This window comes from Rhincodon typus, chromosome 25 (assembly GCF_021869965.1).
Source record: "Rhincodon typus isolate 14 chromosome 25, sRhiTyp1.1, whole genome shotgun sequence".
Lineage (NCBI taxonomy): Eukaryota > Metazoa > Chordata > Chondrichthyes > Orectolobiformes > Rhincodontidae > Rhincodon > Rhincodon typus.
Window position 1 is genome coordinate 30,232,278 of NC_063356.1, and position 18,890 is coordinate 30,251,167.

At 38.4% G+C, this 18,890-nt stretch overlaps 1 protein-coding gene across 1 annotated transcript in view; it reads left to right on the top strand.

The window, feature by feature from the left end:
• LOC109932340 (mitogen-activated protein kinase 13-like) overlaps window positions 1-17,695 on the top strand; it is a 63,885-nt gene extending 46,190 nt beyond the window's left edge. Inside the window, exons 8-12 of the mRNA XM_020531573.2 lie at window positions 1,806-1,877; window positions 3,131-3,210; window positions 5,726-5,804; window positions 16,147-16,320; window positions 16,904-17,695. Of these exons, the coding sequence (XP_020387162.1) occupies window positions 1,806-1,877; window positions 3,131-3,210; window positions 5,726-5,804; window positions 16,147-16,320; window positions 16,904-16,980 (482 nt within the window). The 3' untranslated portion in view covers window positions 16,981-17,695. The remainder of the gene's footprint in view (window positions 1-1,805; window positions 1,878-3,130; window positions 3,211-5,725; window positions 5,805-16,146; window positions 16,321-16,903) is intronic.
• Window positions 17,696-18,890: the final 1,195 nt, after the last annotated feature.

Here is an 18,890-nt window from a genome sequence, read left to right on the forward strand (position 1 = left end):
CTTTCCCATGCAAACCCACGCTGCCTATCGCCAGCAAGTCTATTCACTTCCAAATGTGGATAAATCCTGTCTCTTAGTATGTTCTCCAACAGCTTTCCTGCCACTGATGTCAGGCACATCAATGAATTTTTAAAATTGAAACATTGCTTAACCAGGGCCTGCGTGGATCAGTGAACACAATAATGAAGGGTGAACAGGATTTCCCGTGTTGTATCATGGGCAGCAGAGTTTTGGATGACCTTCAGTTAACAGAGGGTAGAATGTGAGAGACCAGGCACAAACATGCTCGAAACATTAGGTCTATGAATGAAAGATTGTAATTGTTTAAGTGTCAAAACCTTATATTTACAGATTTTCTCTTGCGTTGGTACAATTCCTGATTGTAATTTTCATTATTTCTACAGTTAAGTATGAAGTATTATCGCATATATGGTATTCTTTAATGCTATTAAAATTGTTTGAAATAGAATTAGCTGCTGACTGAGAACAAAGCATTTTATTAGCAAAATGTAACTAACCTAAGCGAACACAAGGTTTCTGTTGGGCAAGAAGGTTTTCCCTAGTAATAATGATATTTTATGATCCATAAACCATAACATTAAGATTCAATGGCTCAACAATGTATACAGTCAGCAAGATTATGTTCCATTTAAGATTTTATGACCCTCAATGCCTGAAAATGCTCACTTCCTGATAATTCTGTCATTTTTCAGCAATCGACATTGAAACTATTGCCAGTTTATATGACATATCTAATGTCATTTGTCTTCATTTGACTCATTCTTTTGCCCCCCTCAACTGTTTTATTCCATATCCTATTTGATTTTTGGATAACATTCTCTGAACTCATTAGAATCTGAAATGGTAATGTATTGCAAGCTAATAAAACCAATAACAGATGCCTGCTGTGAGTGCTTGTGGCAGATCCCTGGCCCAAGTCATGGAAGTCTAACTAAATTCTGTTGGGTATGGATGCCAATTCGTTTTTGTATTCCTTTATAAGGCTGACAAGCAAATAAAACAAGAAAAACTAAGATGTGATATGCTGCAGTACTTTGCACAACATCCTTCATTTTCTTAAATAAAATGTTTTCAGGATGTGAGTGACTCTGGCAAGACAACATCTACTCCCAGCCCGAGTCCCCAAAAAGGCAGCGCTAAGTCAACTCCTCTGGAATTTGTTTTTAGTTACTGAATGTTAACCCCATCCTGGTCACACCTAAAACTAGCCAGACTGTAAAAGGATGCTAATAATTTCTCAAGCCCACTCTGAATCCGTAATGCAGGTTCCCTAAGGATAGTCTGCTAATGAAGGAAAACTCATCCTTTTATGTGGATGCACTTTGCAGTTGACTAGATCTATATTGCTACTTAACTAGACGTCAGTGTACATCAATGCGCTCAGGTATTTTGGATGACCAGGACTTGCTCTGAGTTAGGTTACAGTTAATGGAGTTTTAGATTCATTTAAATTAATGAAGGTTAAAACATGTGAAGCCAGTCAAGAATAATCAAGCCTATAACTGAAAGGTCATGTGGTAGTTCAGGTGTAAAATCCTTCTGATTTCTAGCATGGGTAGATTTTGATATTATAAATGGAGGAATTTTTATTTCTGCAAATTAACTAATTGTTACCCTTTATTGTCGATATATAGTGTGTTCTGATATATAGAGTTTAGTAAACATAACTCTGGTTGAAGTACCTGATTGCAACATATGATCCAAAACACAATGCAGTGTTTGGTTTATTTTATAATGTAAAGAATGCAGATAACAGCCTCTCTATTTTTTGTTTTTAATTTCAGTTGATATTTGGTCTGTTGGTTGTATTTTTGCTGAAATGGTCACCGGCAAGATATTGTTCAAAGGAAAAGATTGTATCCTTTATCATAAAAACCGAAAGAACTGCGGATGCTGTAAATCAGGAACACAAACAAAGTTGCTGGAAAAGCTCAGCAGGTCTGGCAGCATCTGTAAGGGAAAAAACAGAGTTAACATTTCATGACCTGTGACCTGAGAAAGGGTCACCGGATCCGAAACGTTAACTTTGTTTTTTCCTTCACAAATGCTGCCAGACCTGCTGAGCTTTTTCAGCAACTTTGTTTATGTATCCTTTATCATGCCCTTGTGATGTAACTCAAGTATCCATTATGAGCCACGCAGATCTGGAACATATCAAATTCACATATCTGGTCTATGCTGATCTTTGTTGGGTTTTTGATAAATATGCAACATTTTTTGTCCATGGAACAAATTACCCCATATTTCTTCAATACGTTGCTGTCCACTAATTCCTGCTGAATGATGTACATATGTAGATGTCTCATGAGGACAAACTTGACTTGGCAAAATGGTCTCCTGAAGTTAAATTGCCATTATTTTGTTAAAACACACAGGTGAGGAGAGGTAACACAGTGTGGAGCAGGAGGAACACAGCAGGCCGGGCAGCATCAGAAGAGCAGGAAAGTTGACGTTTCAGGTTGGGACCCTTCTTCAGAAAAGCTGTTTCTCCATCTCCACACTGTTTTAACTCTGACTCCAGCATCTGCAGTTCTTACTATCCCCAGGTGAAGAGAAGACATTTAATGTACATTTATACAACTTTTGGGTTGAGGTGCAGAAATGTTGCATGGACTGATGCTACAGTTAAAGTGTAAATGCGGCCTGAATCTTAATCTGGACCTATCAGATGCTGCAGCAGAATCATGGAACCTATGAACCAACGTGAGTCCATTATTTCTGCAGACAAGTGGAATAAATTGAAACTGAAAATTGGTATCACCTCAAGAATGCAATAATCTGGGAAACACAGAGAAATATATATCCCCCTGTTTTTTGCACTTGTGGGTTTTCCATTTCTTCACATTAAAACTGTTATTAATTGCTTTCTGGACATTTTGCATTTCTTATTGGTTCAGGTGCTTTATTTAACTTGTGTATTTGTTTTTTGCTAAGGCCTTTAGGGAGATTATTCTTGTTTGTCTCTCCACCAACTTACTATACTATGTGTTTGTGTCAGAAATCGGCATATTATTGTTTAACCTACTTTTGTTGACAATTTCAGACAAATTAAGTATTTGGTAAATGCTTGTTTTATTAGCATTCATTGATTCTTGACCAAAAGAACTAGATCTTGATCAGCTAGCACAGATTATGAAGGTAACAGGAACTCCTGGTACTGATTTCATTCAAAAATTAGACAGCATTGAGGTAATGCAAAATTTCTATTATTTTACAAATTGCTCATACATCAAACTTCAATTTGATACAGAACATTTTAGATTTTGCAATACTTTGTTCCATTATTAATACTGTTCACAGATTTTTCTTGGATATTTTGAAGGTGAACTATAACAACAATACAAAGTGCTTGATCATTTGATTTAAAGAACAACTTTTGGGCCTGTCAATGAGCATCTGTTAAGAATTACAAATTTGGTCAATTTCTGCACAAGGACCTTAAATCTCAACTAATTTACACTCCTATTTCCAGGACAATTCATGGAAAATCAGCCCTGCCATGCAAAAGATCAGGAAATTTCTGGCACAGATTACGTGCACATAAATCCAGTTTCTGCAATATTTTGCACTCATTTAAAAATAGGTGCTGAAAGCCATTGCCAGCTTCAAAGCAGACCAGGTTCCATGTTGAATGTATCATCATGCATAGAATTTTAGAGTTAACAAGAAGAAAAAAAAAATTCTGAAAGTAACTGTTGGGCAACATGGCGACTCAGTAATTAGCACTGCTGCCTCACAGCACCAGAGATCCGGGCTCAATTCTAGCCTTGTTGGCTTGGAGTTAGCCCATTCTCCCTGTGTCTTCATGGGTTTCCACTCGCTGCTCTGGTTTCCTCCCCAGTCCAAAAATGTTGCAGGTTAGATGGATTAGCCATGCTAGAATTGTCTGTAGTGTTCAGGGATGTGCAGACTAGGTAGATTAGCCATGGGAAATGCAGAGTTAAGGAGATAGAGTGAGGAGGTGGGTCTGGGTAGGATGCTTTTCGGAGAGTCAGTGTTGATGTGATGGGCCGAATGGCCTCTTTTCGCACTGTGGGGATTCTGTGAATCTATGAAAAGATTCATGGTGATTCACTCAACTCACCAGCAATTAATGGCTGCTTAAGGCCCTGAATGTGCCACCTTTGCAACCACCTACCTCCATGAAGGGCAAGGAAAGTGGCTCAAGTGGAGAGTGTGGGTGTGTGTGTGTGCGTATGTTCATATGTGTCTGTGTGTTGTGTGGGTGTGTGTGTGGGTGTGGGTATATGGGTGTGGGTGGGTAGCTAACTGGATAAGATGGGTTGGTTGGCCTCTGAAAGACAAGCCCTTGCCCTTGCTTTTGACGACCTTCTCCCTCCAACAAGAAAATAAAAGTCACTTAGCTTCTCACTGTTGGATACCCTCTGGAACAGGCCTTGACTGGCAGGCCTTAGGACTCAGCACGCCTGTATCGAATTTCCTAACAGGATGGGGTACTTGCCTTTGTTGCCTATCAGTTTTTAGATGTGACCAGCATTTTCCTCAACAACCCAACATTGTCAACCCTACACTTAGGACAAAAAAGGGAAAACATTAGTACAGGGCAAATTTTTGCTATTACACCTGTTTGTGAGACTTCGAAAAAGCAATTGAAATTAAGCCACTTCACACAAAAAGGCATTAATCAGTACCTTTTGAAAGCTCTCAAAACTGGCAAATGCTTCTGTATGTTTCTAAAAAGTCTTTTTCAGTTATCTAAAATTGTGATATGGCTGGTAGTCTAAATACCGATTTTTATTTTTAAGTGATGAACTCATTTTCAGCTGTATTTATCAAGCTACACCAGGTTACCATTTTTTAAAATATTAAGGAATTACTTGCAATGCAATTTTTTTAAAAAATGTAGCCTAAAATGCAGTACAATTGCACTAGTTCATGAACGATTTAAAGTGCAGTGAAATAAGAGTACAATCTTAAGTAAAAATTTAATTTGCAAAACTAGCAAAACATTGAGGCCAATTTTCACCTGGATCACTGATTATGTCCAAGAGCAAGTATACAGTACACCTTTACGAGAAATGTTCATGGTATTATCACTGTATCACACAGCATAGGATCTGAGGATATAAAGTTCTCAGTTTCCACCTTAACTGTGGCCACTTGAAGCAAGACATGCTGGTGAAAGCGTGCCACTGTTGTAACCAAGATACTTAGTATTAGCCCATACACTGAAGTGACTCTTAATGTAATTTGTGGATATACCAGAAGCTGTAATAAACATTAAATCTTGCTGAAGGCAAAAGCCAACAATACGGCGGCAGAACAGACACTCCTGCCCATTATTTTCAAATTAATTCAGTCAGTTTAGTTTGTACTTAATGTGTGGATTTCCGTTTGTTCTTAAGTCATTTTCCTTCGGTGCTCTAATAATCTCTAATGTACTATTTCTTCATGATGACAGTGTTCTTTCGTTTTAAATGTTTGAATAATTTTGTAATTCACTTTGCTTATTTAATTTTCAATACTTCCTTTTATACTTACTCCCTAAGACTGATTTCTCCCTTAGTAACTCTTTTTCTCAGTTGTCTTCTCCCTGTCTTTTGCCGATTTGTAGCTTTATTTGTTCCATACATTGAACATTCCCACATTCGTAGGTTTCAAGTTGGCTCCTCTAACATGAAATTAGATTGTTTATTGCTGGGCTTTTCTGTAAACTCTGAAGACATTCATTTTTCATTTTTAGGCTCGACATTATATCAGATCTCTACCCTACATTAAGAAAAAAGATTTTGCATCCCTATTCCCAAATGTCAGTCCTTTGGGTAAGTTACGTGTTCACACATAAATATAGTTAATTTAATTCATAACCTTGGCTAAAGCGCTTAAAAACCTGTTTTTCCTCACTGTGAATAACCACTTGAACTCATTTACAATTCTAAACTTTGCAACTTGGTGAAATTTGCATGGTCAAAACTTGAAAAACTTTTACAAGTACTGATTTGTGTGACACATTAGCAGTGGGAACTTTTTTTAACTTCAAACATCAAGTTTGAAAACTAGAATTCTTATCTGTGGCTCAGCCGGACCACAATCATGTCATGGAAATGGCTGAGGCAATGATTACATGTAAAATAAAACCATTCTGTGTAATCCCAGCACTGTGGAAAGTTACTGAGGTGTTACATTGAATTTTCATTTTTGTTACCATTTTTGTATGTAGTCCAAAGGTGCAAAGACCTGCTAAAATATTAAGTAATGTTTGTCCGTTGTCATGGAAAAACATTGTGGATATTTAATTAAAAACATTTAAGATACTTCTGTTTAAATTTTAAATATCGAAATGTTTTGGAAGGACTTTTTGTTCCTGTATTTTCCATAAGACTATAACAGTCCTTCTCATGTTATACTTAAGGCTATGGATATACTGCACCAGCAATTTGAGAGCAGTCGATATGTGTGATGCTCGGCTGGTAAGATCAGTTATATTGTGGACTGTGACAAATATATGCATGTACACAGTCAGACAGAATAGGGCTGTAATGAAGCAGACGACAAAAAACCAATACATTTGTGTACACATTTCGCTGTTGCAGCAGCCTTTTTTATGTTTGGAGGGAATGACTGGGGATGGACCTCCAGTTGTAAATGTATACTTATTTTTTGCAAATTTACACTCCTTCCCACACAGTTTGTTCAGTTTGATGAGCTGGTTTTACCTGTTTGGATTTTGAGGCTGACTTGTTCTTCTTTTTAGTGCATTTGGTTTTATTTCAATCCACCAATAATTGTATGATTGACAGCTCCAAAACCAAACCCAGTGGTTCCCCCACGCCTGAAATTCTGGAGTTTCAACAGGTAAAAACAATGAACGCAGAGCTGGGTGACCAGGAAATGAACAGATTGGCAGAGGATAGGACCAATAGATCAGCCACCGAGTGTAAAGAAGTAAGAAAATAGAGGTAGCTGCCACATAAACACCACTTTTCCCAGCTCAAATGTTCTCATCACTTCTGGCTTAGATATTCTTTACCACTGATTTCTGATCTTAAAATGTTAATTACACCAACACTGCTGACTTCTGTCTCCCACCTCTCAAAGGCTGAGATAGAGATGTTGGGTGGTGGTAATGGGGAAGGAAACATAAAACTTTTGAATAATGAGGAAGAAGTTGAATTTGTCTATTTTTCACAGGATGTCCCAAGAAATTCACAACTCATTAAATAGATTGTGAACTGTAGTTATTGTTATAGTACAGAGAAAAACAATGGACAGTTTGTGCCTAGTAAAGTCCCTTGAATAGTTATAAAATCAATTATCAAACTAGCCTGTCTTATTGGTGGTGGGTTTGAATAAATATTTATGAGGATGCAGAATAAGTTCTCTGGTGGTCTTCAAATAGTGCCATGAGATCAGTTACATCTATCTCAAAACACAGACGGGACCTTGGTGTTTCTGAAAGATGGCACCTCAAAAAATTAAGAACTCTTCCTGTACAAAACTAAAGCACTAGTCCAGACTGTGTTTAAATCTTTGGAACCAAAAGAACTACTGATGCTGTAAATCAGGAACAGAAATCGAAGTTGCAGGAAAAGTCAGCAGGTCTGGCAGCATCTGAAGAAGGGTCACCGTACCCAAAATGTTAACTGATTTTTTTCTTCACAGATGCTGCCAGACCTGCTGGGCTTTTCCAACAACTTCTGTTTTTGTTCAAATCTTTGGAGTATTGCTTAATCTCACAGCCTTCTGATAGAAGTCAGAAAAACAAAAATGACGTGAACTCTAGGTGAATAAAAGCTTAATGGGAGATGAATAGCAAATAAGAACAGTTCAGGCAGAATGAGAAATAAAAGTTTAGATAAAGGAATAAAGTTCAGACAGATCAGTGAAAGGAGTTTAGACAAAGATAAACCTGGTAAAGTGAAGTTGCATTTCAATCGAATGTCTCGCATTTTCAGGGTTCTGGAAGAAGCATCAGAAAAATAAATTCCATTTTCTCCATCATCCAATATAAAGCCACTGTACAAAAGCAATCATTCTAAACACACTTATCTCTTTTTTGCTTCTTCATTTGCCTCTCATCTTCTGTCCTTTGTACAACTGCAAATTTTTCTCTGCATTTCTTCACTTCATATACCCATTCCATTCCTCACTTCCTCACCCTGCTCGAACCTCATGTATGCTGAGAGTGGAATGAAGCATGAGCCGTACAAATGTTTAATGACCATTTCAGAAGCAAATTAATAGCATGACATCATTTTCCATGGGACCAAACGTGCAAATCCATGGGAATACCAAATAATCTAATAATCATCAACAAACTTGAGCAGCAAGCTATAGAAATATAGGAACCTTCCTGGACTGTATGCATCAGACATTTCAAGGCTGAGAATTTCGCTGAACTATCTGTACTTCTTCATTATGCATATTCAACCAGTTTAGGGTTAAATCACAATGATTCATATCATTCAGACCAATGAATAAATCAAGTGCCTTTATAGCTGTTTTCTCTAGGTCCTGCTCCCCAGCCAAAGCCCTCTAAAGGAGATGCCTCAGAGGAAGAGAATCTTTGATGGGACATAGGGTGGTGGCTCCTCAAGGATTAGCCTAAACATTGACACAGCAAGTGGGTTAGATAGTAAAGCTTCTGTTGGTGATTTGCCTAGCACTTTTGCTCAGGAGCAAGTCCTAGTGCCAAGGCAAGTTTAGGACTGATCTCATCAGAGCACAATGTACTCTTGTAGATCTGCTGAGGACAGAGATAGAGAATTTAGGGGCTTGGGAATGAAAAGAGAACTGCTTGCCTCATAGAAGCAGTTGTACCTACTATCAAAGACATATATACACTGTTATGTTGTGAAAAATTATCATTATACTAAATGGTATAGATTCAGAGCAGATCTGGCTACTGAAAACTAGACATCATAGGTTGTTGATGGCAGCAGCGATTGTACAATTGTAAACCATCACAATTTGCAGACATGCCTGGTCACTGGGCCCATGTCTTTAGAAATGTCCAGGGTGGGCACTGCTGTCTCTGTTTCAAGGAGCCACCAATCATAGCAAGGATGTTCCCACACTTGACAAAGAGAGAATCTGTAAGAAGCTGCTCCTCTAATCAAATACTGTCTCTCTAGTATTCTCCCAATCATATGTAGTTTTTCATCAGCCCCTATGATTAGAGGAACAGCTGGGAAGGTAAACATTGTTGTGAGCAACTCTGTGGGATTACTGTCAGCCAGTCTGGGCCATCGTGGGATGGTTGTATTAGGTGATGGAAACCGAAGCTAACACTCAAACATCAAGTACTAACTCTTGAGAAAATTTCAGGTAGACCCCTCAAAAAAAAGTCTTGATCCCTGACATTGTGCCAGATTCAAAGAAGTGGAACCTGGTATGAAGGACCAAGTTGTGTGCAACTGTCTAACAAAATTGTGGTTGTGAAATGTATTCTACTGAAACTTGCACTCTTGATGGTCATTTTAAAACGACACGTGGAGTACAAAAGTGAAAAGATTTATCTGAACCTGTCTAAAATAACTGAATCCTATTGGGACCATATTTTCCAATTCTAGGTACAGGAAGGATAGCTTTGCAGAGGGTTCAAAAGAGATTTATTAGAGTGGCTTCAGTGATGAGTGATTACAGAAAAGATGGTGTTGAATTCTGAAGGGATTTGATTGAGGTGTATAAAATAGTAAAGGTTTTGAAAGAGGCTTCATTAAACTTCATTTAAATTGAGTGGCAAGTGAACCAAAAAACTCTTAAACAAAAGGTGGTTAGGATTTGGAATGCACTCCCTCCCTGATAATATGGTGGGTTAAGAATTAGTGTTCAAAAGGAAATTGGATAAATGCTTGAAGGGAACAAATAATGGTTAGAATGGGTGGTGATGGTGGAGAATGATGGTAGGTCCGACTGGACTTTTCTTTGAAAGAACTGTGGAAGAACCAATCACCTAAGTAGCATCCTTTGCTCTTGCACTACGCTACACTATAGGACTTAAAGGGCATTGCATAAGTAACTTGACAGAAGCTGTTGAGGGTTTAAAGTGGGGGAAGGGGTATGCAAGGGTGTGTGGTAAGGCCCCCCCAGAAACAGATGAAGCACTGGGCCCTATGATTTCTGCCCCTGACCATGAGTGCAGCATATTCCTGTTCAGCATCAGAGCATCTTTCATGACCAAAGTGCTTTCCAACCAGGTAATTATATTTCAGGTATAATCACTATTGTACTATAGGAAGTACTGGAGTCAGTTCACACAGAGCATGGTTCCATTAAAGAAATGACCTGATCATATGTTGTTATTGATTGAAGTATAAACATTGGCCACAATCCTGGGATCTCAGCTGTTGGGCAATACACTGTAGAAGGAATGTCAATGTCCATCTCTAGGCTACCAGGAGAAGTGCCACCACCTTCTCACCAATACCTCACACTCACTCTATCTTGGCTAGTGTCCCCACCTTCCACCAAGGCTTATGCTTTACCACTGTCTTATTGACTGCAACATTTTCCCTCACTCACCCCAATCCTGACACCACTAACCCTGCATGCCCTCTGTGCTGTCTACTCAGTTGCTGAGGACACCTCCCTACTTGTACCAAAAATAACAGCTGTGCCACCCACTTTCATCTCGCTTAATACCTCTCCCTCTCTGTCTCTCTCACTCTCACATTCTAGGAAGAAAACAGTCCACAGTGAGGTGGAAAGAGTCAAGATGGGTGGTGGGCTGCCCAGCATTCAGCTCCTAACCCCTTATGAGGAGAGCATCTTGACTCTGACCACCCTGGGTGGCTGACTGCCCATGTTCAAGCCCAAGACTTGGTATTGGAGGCTGCCCTTCACTTAATGTGCCAGGACCAAAGACTGTCTTCCTTGATTTAGAGTCATAGAGTCAAAGAGACGTACAGCATGGAAACAGACCCTTCGGTCCAACTTGTCCATGCCGACCAGATAGCCTAAATAAATCTAGTCCCATTTGCCAGTATTTGGCCCATATCATTCTAAACCTTTCCTATTCGTATACCCATCCACTTGCATTTTAAATGTTGTATTTGTACTAGCCTCCACCACCACCTCTGGCAGCTCATTCCATACACGCACCACCCTCTGCGTGAAAAAGTTACCATTTAGGTCCCTTTTAAATCTTTTCTCTCGTACGTTAAGCCTATGCCTTCTAGTTTGGGACTCACCCACCCAAAATACCCAATCTACTTACCCTATCCATGCCCCTCAAGATTTTATAAACTTTTATAAGGCCACCCATCAGCCTCTGATACTCCAGGGAAAATAGCCCCAGCCTTTTCAGCCTCTCACTATAGCTCAAACCCTCCAACTCTGGCAACATCCTTGTAAATCTTTTTTGAATCCTTTCAGGTTTCACAATATCCTTCCTATAGCAGGGAGACCAGAATTGCATGAAGAATTCCTAACCAGTGTCCTGTACAGCCATAACACAATCTCTCAACTCCTATACCTAATGCACTAACCCCTAAAGGCAAACATACCAAACACCTTCTTCACTATCCTATCTACCTGTGACTCCACTTTCAAGGAACTATGAACCTGCACTCCAAGGACTCTTCGTTCAGCAACACTCCCCAGGACCTTACAATTAAGTGTATAAGTCCTGCTCTGATTTAACTTTCCAAAACGCAGCACCTCACATTTATCTAAATTAAACTCCATCTGCCACTTCTTGGCCCATTGGCCCATCTGATCAAGATCCTGTTGAACTCTGAGGTAACCTTCTTAGCTGTCCAATACACCTCCAATTTTGGTGTCCTCTGCAAACTCACATACCATACCTCCTATGTTCACCTCCAAATCGTGTATATAAATGACAAAAAGCAGTGGACCCAGCAACGATCCTCGTGACACACCGCTGGTCACAGGCCTCCAGTCTGATAAGCAATGCTCCACCACCAGCCTCTGTCTTCTACCTTCGAGCCAGTTCTGTTCCAAATGGCTAGTTCTCCCTGTATTCTATGTGATCTAACTTTGCTAACCAGTCTACCATGAGGAACCTTGTCAAACATCTTACTGAAGTCCATACAGATCATGTCGACTACTCTGCCCTCATCAATCCTCTTCGTTAATTCTTTGAAAAACTCAGTTAAGTTAGTGAGACATGATTTCCCACGCACAAAGCCATGGTGCCTATCCCTAATCAGTCCTTGCCTTTCCAGATATTCAATTGAGGACTGTTCACAACCATGATAGGTTTCCTGGCTTTATTTCAGTTCTAAACACAGCAGGACTGTGAGCCATATATCTGCCCCAAGATACAAATAGGCAAGTGTTGCTGTGAGCATCAGATAGGCTGAGAATGAGTGAGTACTTAGAGAACTATCAAATAGGCCAGAGATGTACCCTGGTCTACTTCATGAGTCGGGTGGTGTATCTCTGAGTGCACAGTGGCTTGCAGCATTGCAATATTAAGATGTCACGACATCTTGAGATGCAGCGTTGAAGTAATTGGATTGGATATGTGCCATGACGGTTCTTAGAGGCTCGCACATTTTGGATGCAGATTTTTGGAGCCAATGACCATGAAGCATTGCCTGAGATGCTGGTGCCGTGGTGTACAATGTGGAAATCCTTTGGAGCAAGCCACTTGTTGAGGTCATCAGGCACCCGCTCCACTTTGACTTCCACGTCTGGCTTATTTGGCACATTTGATAAGATAGGAACGTGAATGTTAATACAGTGAATTGTGCCATTAATGAGGTGTTAAACAAGCTCTAATACCTCTTAAGTGACAACTTACCACGCCTAGTGAGAAACTCGCCACACCACACACCAAATGCAGAGTTGCTCCCTGTGTCAAGATAGGCCTCACCGTACTATTCATGCAATTCTGCAACAAATATTCCCATACCCCACCCGCCTCCCTATTTTCTGCATATAAACTGACGTTTTCCCAGCCGCCATCAGTTCTTCGGAAGGGTCACTGAACCTGAAACGTTAACTCTGTATTTTCCTTCACAGATGCTGCCAGACCTGCTGAGCTTTTCCAGCAACTTTGTTTTTGTTCTTGATTTACAGCATCCACAGTTCTTTCAGTTTTTATTTCCCATACCTCACCTCTTTCAGAACCCTATATGAATTTTACCCAATGTGTCTTGTGTTTCTCCTCTTGTGGGAAGATAGAAATGAGGAGCACTTTTTTTCCTCTTAGAGTTGTTCGTGTGCATAATTCTCTTCTATAGAAGGCAAGGTGAGTCTTTAACTTTTTTCGACTTTGAGTTAGGTTTTTGATAGAAAAGGGAGTCAAGAGTTACAAGGTGCAGATCAGGAAGATGGAGCTGAGACCGTAACCACATCTGAATGTTGGAGCAGACTCGAAGGGCCAAACAGTTTACTCCTACTCGAAATCCTATGTTATCCCACTTGATTTTTCAAATGGCTGACTATTGGATGTTAAGAACAAAAGATATTCAGGGACAACTGCTGACACATCAATTTACACAAACCAATATCCTGCTAGGAACACTGAATACTCTGAGAATTTATAGTTTTCTTGAGGATATTTTGAAGGACTTGTGCATTTGATTATCAAAAAATACTAAGATTTTCATTAATCTGCTGGTTGTTCATCTTTGGCATGAATCTGCCTCATTTAATTCAGACCTTTGTGTTTTCATTATCTTTGCAAATACTATGACCTTGGGCAGCTTCTCAGAACATTCCTGAAATTCCAAACAGTCCACTGCCACAACTGTGGATGAATTGTTTTTGTAGAATTATCAACCCTTACCAACTTAGTCTGTTACTTGTATTTATCTCTTTTTATGTCAAAATATTTTTTAAACCAGAGAAAATTTATTTATTTATGTTTTGCACTCAATTTGAGAAAAATAAACTATTTATTTAAGAGTGAAGACTTAAACTTCAGCTCAAATGGAAGCTCTGAATTACACTCACTCATTACATACCAATTCAAATACTCACTCCTTTACATCAAGGCCAGAAGAGTATTTGACATGTGTGTGCAATATTAGAGTTTGAGCCTCTGTTTGAAAGTGCTGTGTCAGAACTTTTAGTTCTATTTCTCTTTGTTAATCTTCAGTCAACCTACACATGGGTTGATTTGGCTTTCATATTTCCTGATGAATCTGCTCCTGAACATGATAAAGTAAAATTTTCATGAGGCCAGGGTACTTGCGATCATTAATCATGTTGTGTCTAACCGATTGGCCACATTTTGAGCTTCAGTACACGTTGTGCAGATCCTGGATTGAGGCACAGGATGGAATATACTATGAATACTGAATTAAATTGATAGTTTCCTTCAAGTTAATCTATTGTCATTTAAACTACCGTTTACTTATTATTGCAATGCTTCACATTAGGTAAAGCCCGAGAGTGAAAATTAGAGGGGTCAGGTTCAAACCACAGGAGTATAGATGCAAAAACAAATCAAAGTACCTCCCATTTTGCAGGCTCGGTTGTTGTTAGCAGCTGAGCTACATAAGTTGTTTTGTTAGACCACACCCATCAGCAAAAAAAAATTGCAGACATTCCAAGTGCCTTGAAAGGCTTTCAAATCCAATTGTTCATTCCATAGCTGACATTGCTGCTTCAGATCTCGTAACCCTTCTTGCCCCTCATGTACACTGAGGTTCAACACTCATGTTTTGAAAGCTCTGAGTTAGATCATTCATTCCTATTTGTGATATCTTTCCTTTTGTCGAGAAGAGACTTGTCAACACAATTCAGAAACCAGCTTCCTTTCTGTTCTTGAATACCAGTTGAGTATTCGTCCACTGTCCCATTGAGCTATAGAATCATCAGACTGACGAGAAGAAACAAATGGATGTTACACCAAACAGGCAATACTCAACATTAATTGTTGACAAGTCAGGGACTTTGTTCAACTTAAAATGTAACCCTTTCGAGTAATAAATAGCAGATCCACAAATTCATCTTTCTATCCTTGACTAGTATCCTGGATTAAACAGTAATTTCACACCTTATCTAAAGATGAAATTTCCCTGTGATATAGGATAGTATTTGTCAACAGGGTATTCGATATTATACATTCCCTCTCACCCACAAAAGTATCAGTGAAACAGGACAACTCTCGTGAAAAAGATTTTTTTGCCTTATTAAATTCAACCATAATTTATCCAAACAAAATTTCAAATTTTCCAGAGAAGGCGTGTTCTGTTCAGATCAGGTCTGACTTCTTTATTTGATTAACTTTCCTGCAGTGATCAGTTCCTTCTCTAACTTTGAATAACTCCACAGGATTGATAAACAGAATTATTTTGTACATGATATTGTGGTTGGGTTCAGGAAAGTGGTTGATAAATATTGTGAGGGCCTTTTGATGTCATGTCAAATATTATCTTTTTATTTAAATATAGTAAACATTATATACAGGCCAAGACATTGATGCTTTAGCAGCCTCATGGGAGAGATAATCTCCTCGTAGGTATGTGCTATTACATCTCTTTCAAATGACAATGTATATTATCTTATTTACATATTCATATTAGCCCTTCACACCGCAGGACCTTGCACTCCATTAGATGAGCAAGTCGTCTTTGTCCAGGGCCATTACAGTTGATGCATCATCACAGTCACCACCTGCATTACTCACGAGACAAATAACTTCATCACCAAAATTTTGATCTGTTGCACTTACACCCCGGTTGGGTGAGGCCTTAGGCATTTTCAGGCTAATAAGCTTTGGCTCTACCCCACCAACTAATTTTAATTTCAACTGAACTTCTAATCTAATTTTTGTGCCAATTTATCTGTTAATGTTAATTTATTAATTTATGTGTAGATTTGATGTTTTCAGCAGGTGACTTTTAGAATGGTTGATTTTTAAATCTTTATCTTGCCATTTCTAGTGGTAGCTGATTTAGTAGATGTGGAAAATCACATGAAGAATGGAACCACTCTTTGTTGCCCTTGAAAATAAAATATCATTTTATTCAACTGAATCAAACCCATTGTCATTCATGAAATAACATTTGTGTACTTAATGTTTTGGAACATTGGGGCACTTTACTTAACTGGAGTTGGTTTCCTTCTATAAATGAATATAGATTAATAGAGATTTTGATAAAGATGTGAATGCATAAATGTATTTCTGAATGTGAATTTTGGGTGAAGAACAGTTTTCCTTTTTAAATGTCACTGACATCTCAGCTTTGGACCTCCTGGAGAAGATGTTAGTGTTGGATGCAGACAAGCGTTTTTCAGCTGCTGATGCTCTGAGTCATCCCTACTTTGAACCATTTCATGATCTAGAAGACAAGACTAAACCTGAGCCTTTTGATGACTCTTTGGACCAGCTGAAGTTATCAGTTGATCTGTGGAAGAGTGAGTAATTATTGAATGATAAATAATATTTCTTGATGCAGTGACTAATACCAATCAGGTCATGGAATGTTTGAAAAGAGAAAAGTTCATAGAACCCCTACAATGTGAAAGCAGGCCATTCGGCTCACCGACCCTCTGAACAGCATGTCAGCCACTCCCATCCCTCTAACCCTACAAACCTGCAGTCCCATGGCTAACCCACCTAGCCTGCACAATGGGCAATTTAGCATGGCCAATCCACCTAATTTGCACATCTTTGGACTGGGGGAGGAAACCAGAGCACCTGGCGGAAACCCACGCAGACACGGGGAGAATGTGCAATCTCCGTACAGACAGTCGCCCAAGGGTGGAATCAAACCCATGGCCCTGGCACTATGAGGCAGCAGTGCTAACCACTGAGCCACTGTGCCGCCCAAATTATTATAGGACAATGTTGATCGTATTTAAAAATATTCAAATTCATTTTGCTCTATCAAGATTCTGATCATATAGAAACAGTGCAAAATTATATATATAATCTGTATATCAATTAAACTTATAGATTATATTAGAAAGACATTTAATATAATATTATTATTTCCAGGACATGTATTTCAGGAGGTGATGAAATTTGTTCCCCTTTCAAGTCTAAACAAGAAACCTATGGAAACAGCATTTTAGTTTTGTGGCCACCCTGTTGCCAATTTAGTCTGATCCAGAATTTGTGAGGGAATAGCACATGAAAACGCCAACATCTTTCTTATGTGTGCAAAGTATTCCATTTTTATTGTCTTTAAAACTCTTATTTGTATACACGTTTATGTTATAGAATTGTATCAATTCTAAACTTGAATCACTTAAGTCAAACTTAGCATTCAACTAATAACTTCCCATAAAATTATTGATGACTAATGTGTAATTGATAGAAAAAGTGGATGTAAATGTTAGTGTCTCTGTAACGTCTCTAGTACATGTAATAAATAAAATGTTCATTGCGTTTGCAAAGGAATAGATTATTGCTGTCTTTGGTAAGAACAAAAGGTCTGAGCGCTGATATTATCATTTTGATTTTCGGTGATGGGGCAATGGTCAAGAATTGGCAGTGCATTGTATACCTATCCCTGCATTTCAAATTCTATTTATTTCAACAAAGAGGAAAATCTGCAAAAGTATATAATAGATTAACAATCCACTATTGAACAATTACTGCCATTCCAGAAATTAAAAACCGTAAAATCTTCAGTATGCATTTCATACCCATTAAATATAGGAACAAGTGTATCCAAACATTTAGTACCAGCATAACATTCATGGTATATTTTGAATCCCCACTGTAATTATAAACAATGCTAACTTAAAGCTTTGAAATCAATAAATATTTTATTACTGCTTGTCATGTATTAATGTGTTGTTTTATTTTTTAAATTGTCAAGTTTCTGGTATGTTGTTTATTTCAGTGGATTTCTACTCAACTGTATCCACTTGTTCTGACTGGTCAATTCATCTTCTATAACATGGGAAAGTCATTTGCCTTAAACTCAGATTTAGATTGAGAAGTTACTGTTGGGCAACTAAAATAAAGCTCATCAGTCAAGTGATAGTTTCTTTATAAGTTAACTGACTGTTATTTGACTTTTTAATACATCTAGTGCCACTTGCAAGGACAGCAAACATTGCACATTCCAATTCTTTGAGAAGTTAGCGATAGCAGCTTGAGTAAATCACTGCAGTCCGTGTAGAGAAGTGGTGAAATTTGCCTAGTCTAAATTTTGCATATATTTTGTTAAGTAGCTAAAGTCTACACGAGGGTAGTGTTCGATCTGTTTATAAATTAAGGAAAGGACAAGTATTATCACATAGCGTTACTAGTTGCAAATTGTTTATTTTCTACAATACAAGCAATATCTAAACTTAAGAACTAATGGAAAAGCATATGTTGTATTACTGCTGCCATTCTTTCACTTATTCAATAAATATGTTGGTAATTAAGGTATAGAAGACAAAAAAAGTGCATTGTTATGCTCCTCCTTTGAGATGTGAATGATGAAGTGAAAAATTGTAAAAAATGACCACCTGCAATGAACTAAAACACATTCTTTATTGATGCACAGGGCATACTTTAAATTTACCTTGATCTTCGAGATGCAGAGAACTAGATATATACTAAGAACTAACCAACTAAGAATCATGGAAGCCAAAAAATACTACAACACTGATACTTGTAGCATCGCTGACAATGTATTATCGTATTGCAGGAGTACTGCATTGTCGGAGGTGCCAGCCTGCAAATGAAAAGTTAAACCATGGTGCCATCTGTCAATTCTGTGATTCAAAAGGGTATTAAAATCTCACACCACGACTTGAAGGAAAGCGAGTTTTTCTATAATTATTCTCTTGACCAGCATTAGGAATAGGAGGTCAATTAGTTATTCATCTGCTATTTGTCAAACATTAATATGCCTAAAATTGCTGCACTTTTCGTCTACATGTACTGGCAATTCATTATTTTAAAAAAACTACATAAAATATGAAGAGATAGTAAGAACTGCAGATGCTGGAGTCAGAGATAACAAAGTGTGGAGCTGGAGGAA